General features: G+C 41.0%; 1 protein-coding gene across 1 annotated transcript; it reads left to right on the top strand.

Moving 5' to 3' along the window:
• The first annotated feature begins 2,508 nt into the window (after positions 1-2,508).
• Positions 2,509-3,270, top strand: LOC126152554 (uncharacterized). Its single transcript, XM_049916014.1, has one exon. It carries the CDS (start codon positions 2,509-2,511, stop codon positions 3,268-3,270), a length of 762 nt encoding a protein of 253 aa, XP_049771971.1.
• Positions 3,271-3,977: the final 707 nt, after the last annotated feature.

Here is a 3,977-nt window from a genome sequence, read left to right as displayed (position 1 = left end):
AAGTTGCTAGAACAGAAAGTGTGATGTGGTCTAAAGTGGAATAAACACATGAGGTCAGTGCAATGGTAGACAAATAGTGATCTTCATCTTTGTAGAAGATGTATATCGATTGTATTCGGCCGCGATTCATCTATCTCCATGACACACAAGTACATGTATCATGGAAGGTTTATGAGAATACGAAGGGACAGATTAAAACCTACTGAGTTTGACCTGGTGTGCTAGGGGTAATGTGCCTGACTATAAACCGAAAATGTGCGGGATCAAAACCCAATGGGACCAAGGAATATTTTAGTTGGAATTTAATCTACTCTTCAGCTTTCGATGATGTAAAGATTCACCAGGAGCGAACATGATTCTGACTCCACGTTAAACGGTAGGTCACCTTTTGTGGCACAATGTGTGGGGTTGGTTACAGATAACCCAAGTCACCGAAAAGGCATCAAATTGAGAGGCATGCACCAGAACGTGGAGCCAAAAGTAGTTAGTGTTGTTAACATTTACGAAGATATGAAAATAGCCGTATCCCTCTCATTTCGTTACTGAATGGAGTAAGCGCGACAGGGGCAACTTCTAGTGGAAAATGCTTATCATTGCAATGCACAGCGGCCTACATCTTACACTGCTGGCCTCTCAGAGTAATTACTGCGTTTGGAAAGAATGGGAAGAATCAGTTCATAGTTCCAGCTTATAGTTCATCCGTGAGGTTTTCTGATGTAGCTGAAACGATAAATCCCTGCATAATGCAGTTGGAGTGTCTCAGATCAAGTAGATCTCGAACACCTATTTCCACAGCTGCAGCGTTACTGAAAGTTATCACGTTATCTGCCTTGATTGATGCAAGCAGTTTAGTAAATATTTTTTTATGAGTTCGGATCCGATTTACTAACTTGAAATGAAGAAGGAAGAGCTACATAGGTTAACCACACTGAACACAATGCAAAAGGAATCCAGAGTACAAAACTATTTTCGTTATGGGCTTACAAATCGAAGCAACATGTGTATAGAAAGTTGATATAGAAACTGACACACTCATTTCCAGATCTCGTCTTAATATGTCTTTCTAAATGTCAATAATAACTTTGTTTTCAATTTCGTTAAATGAGCAACAGTTTCATTCAGAAAAAAGTAATTTTTTACAGTAGTAAACCTTCTACAAATACGTTGATCTTAATTTAGGAAAGAAATAGAAGACTTAAATAAGAGACCATTTCACCCATTTCACATATTGGTTCTAAGGCTTGCTTAGCTGGTAATTATATCATTGCACAAGTAACAAAGGTTTGTATTGCTACACCATGTGGCAATAAATAAATACTAGTAGAAAAGCTATAACATACTGATCTGGAAAGGCTGTTTTGTTACTTGATTGTAATTCGAGAGAATTGTGACTGGCACTCCTTACGAAATGACATATTGTAAGTAAATATTCTATAATTTTTATGGCAATTTTTTGGGTAGCTGAGTACAATATTTTGTATTTCAAATGGAAAATGATCAGCAGTGGCATGAAGTAATTGGATGGCGATAACAATGCTATGTGCTTGGCTGCTTTGCTACAGCTTCTGCTTTCTTATGAAACAAAATGAGAAAGGAATTAATCTACAATATTTCAGCAAATTACTGCGTTTTTCATTTGGCAGGCAAGGGGTGCAGCCTCAGTAAGTATGAATTTATTATCAGTAGCGTGTTGCAGCGATAATTAGGTTTTCCTGCTGGCACCAGGTAAGAGAAATGGCTTTAGTCAGTGTTATTGTTTGTCGCACATCCTTTGCTGACTTTCAGTTATAAGCGTAATCGTACTGCAAACGAAAAATTCATTTCCAATTCACTTAAATGCCCGCAGGCCATTAGCAAATTAGACTGCGTCGAAATTTCATCCCTGTTATGGACTACGAAACTATTCACTTACGTCAGGTCCATATCTACAAACGCAAACTCAATCAATTTCAATTTCGTGCTAGTATTTTCTTGGATAGCGGAAGTGGCACCAGTTATAAATGATAACGACATCTGTTAGTTTCTACTAAGTCTTCGTTACTACTGCTGTATAACTGTGACACTTGGCAAGCTTTCATCTAAGACATAGGGTTCAAGAATATGCCAGTTTTTTACAGGAATAACTGGATGCAGTTTCACATTGGCTTCAATCTATTACATGTATTGTTTGCGGCATTTGGATTAGCGCCATTTTCGGCAGAAAGACAAGAGAGATTCTGCTGGAAGATTGAGGAGAAGACTGCAGTGAAGAAAATAATGATCCCATCCACCATATGGTTCATCATTATTCTGCTTGTCAAAATAGATACTTTATCCTCGAATGTGGCATTGTACCGATCCATTTCAGACCTTATAACACTCACTTACATTATCATAGATTTTCTGACAGCATTAAAAGCGCTGTTAATACTGGGAATATGCACTGTCAGTAGCCTTCGAGAGATACGCCACTTCACTGAAGAAATGAAGTACGCAGATACCAAAATCCTGTCAAGGAAAAAAGGAAACATGAAGATGCTGGGTGGTTTTCTACTAGCTGCCAACGTGGCAGTTACGGTAGCCGTCGTCGCCACTATTGCACGAAAATCTAACAGACCCTACGAACACCCAAAACTCATATTCTCCCTTTTCTTCGGCTCTCTGATGACGCTGCAGTTCGCTATATTGGAACTTGAACTGTGGTCGAGGTTCCGCTTGTTAAACGACGAACTTATGAAGGCTGTTCCAGTGCCACTCGCGCCGGCGTCCCTGGAAGGAGTTTCACCATCGACATCTGCCTGCGGACTGCGCCAGGTGTTGGAGGCGTACACTTCCCTTAGACGTGCCACACAGCTGCTGCAGAGTCACTTCGGTGCTCCCGTGGCTGTCAGCGTGGCGCAGTCGGTGTGCTGTTCCACTTGCAGCGCCTACGAAGTGCTACTGACGCATCTGCGGCCTCAGTGGGCAGAGCAGTTGCCACTAAGTCCATCGGTGGGCAACTCGCTCTTGTGGTTCGCCTACCACTGGCTCCGGCTGACCACGGTGTCGCTGACCTGCGCTGCAGTCGAGCACGAGGCGGCGAATACCACCGAACTCGTCCTGAGGGCCGCCGTGGCGTCTGAGGGCCGCTGTGCCGACCTGGAGTCTTTCTTGTTGCTCGTCACACACGGGCCACCATTGCGTTTCTCCGCAGCCGGATTCTTCATCGTCAACCGCCGCCTGCTGGTCTCAGCTCTAGCTATTGTCGTTACTTACTTAATCATCCTGGGACAGCTCACCCCAAAGCAGTGAACAAGTGTAAATTTTTATTTATTTTCTTCTACACTTCGAGCGTCACATACTTGCCTGACTTAATACCAATAATTTCCTTAGCCTTCCTTGAGCTCAACTTCTTACAGATTTACATCTTAGGATTACGAATCACAATATAAGACCAATCAGTCTCCTAAATTGATGTAACTTCTTCTGTTTCATGAATTTTGTATCTTAGCCTGTAAATTTCCAGTTCGAACCAAATCCCGTTCCGAATTATGCCCTGCATGCAACAATCTTCCACTTATCGAAGGGTTTTACATTTATGCTGAAGTAATTCTGCTCATTTCCTTTTCTTGTGACTCATTACTCATATCCAGGCAATAGTAAGGGGTAGTGATTTTGTTATTAAACATCATTCTTATCTCTTTGCAACTTTCATTTTCAGGCATGTATCTCTTGTGCCCATACGATTCAGAAATGGGTTTGTTCAATTCACCTGATCTTATCATAATCATATACAAGGTATATATAGGAAACCATGCACTTGAATACTAAATGTGATTTAATATTTCTTTGTAACAACAATAGTCTCCACGTACTGTGATTTTCAAGGAAGTCCAGCTTTTAAAACATGTTTTTCTGCCACAAGAGCATTTGTAATAGAAAGTGAAGGTGATGAATTGCTGATTTATGTGTTCAATTCTCAGTAGAGTATGTGTCAGTTTACCATTTTCTTTTCTGCT

This window comes from Schistocerca cancellata, chromosome 2, assembly GCF_023864275.1.
Source record: "Schistocerca cancellata isolate TAMUIC-IGC-003103 chromosome 2, iqSchCanc2.1, whole genome shotgun sequence".
Classification (NCBI taxonomy): Eukaryota; Metazoa; Arthropoda; class Insecta; order Orthoptera; family Acrididae; genus Schistocerca; species Schistocerca cancellata.
This window is presented reverse-complemented; position numbering and strand designations above follow the sequence as displayed.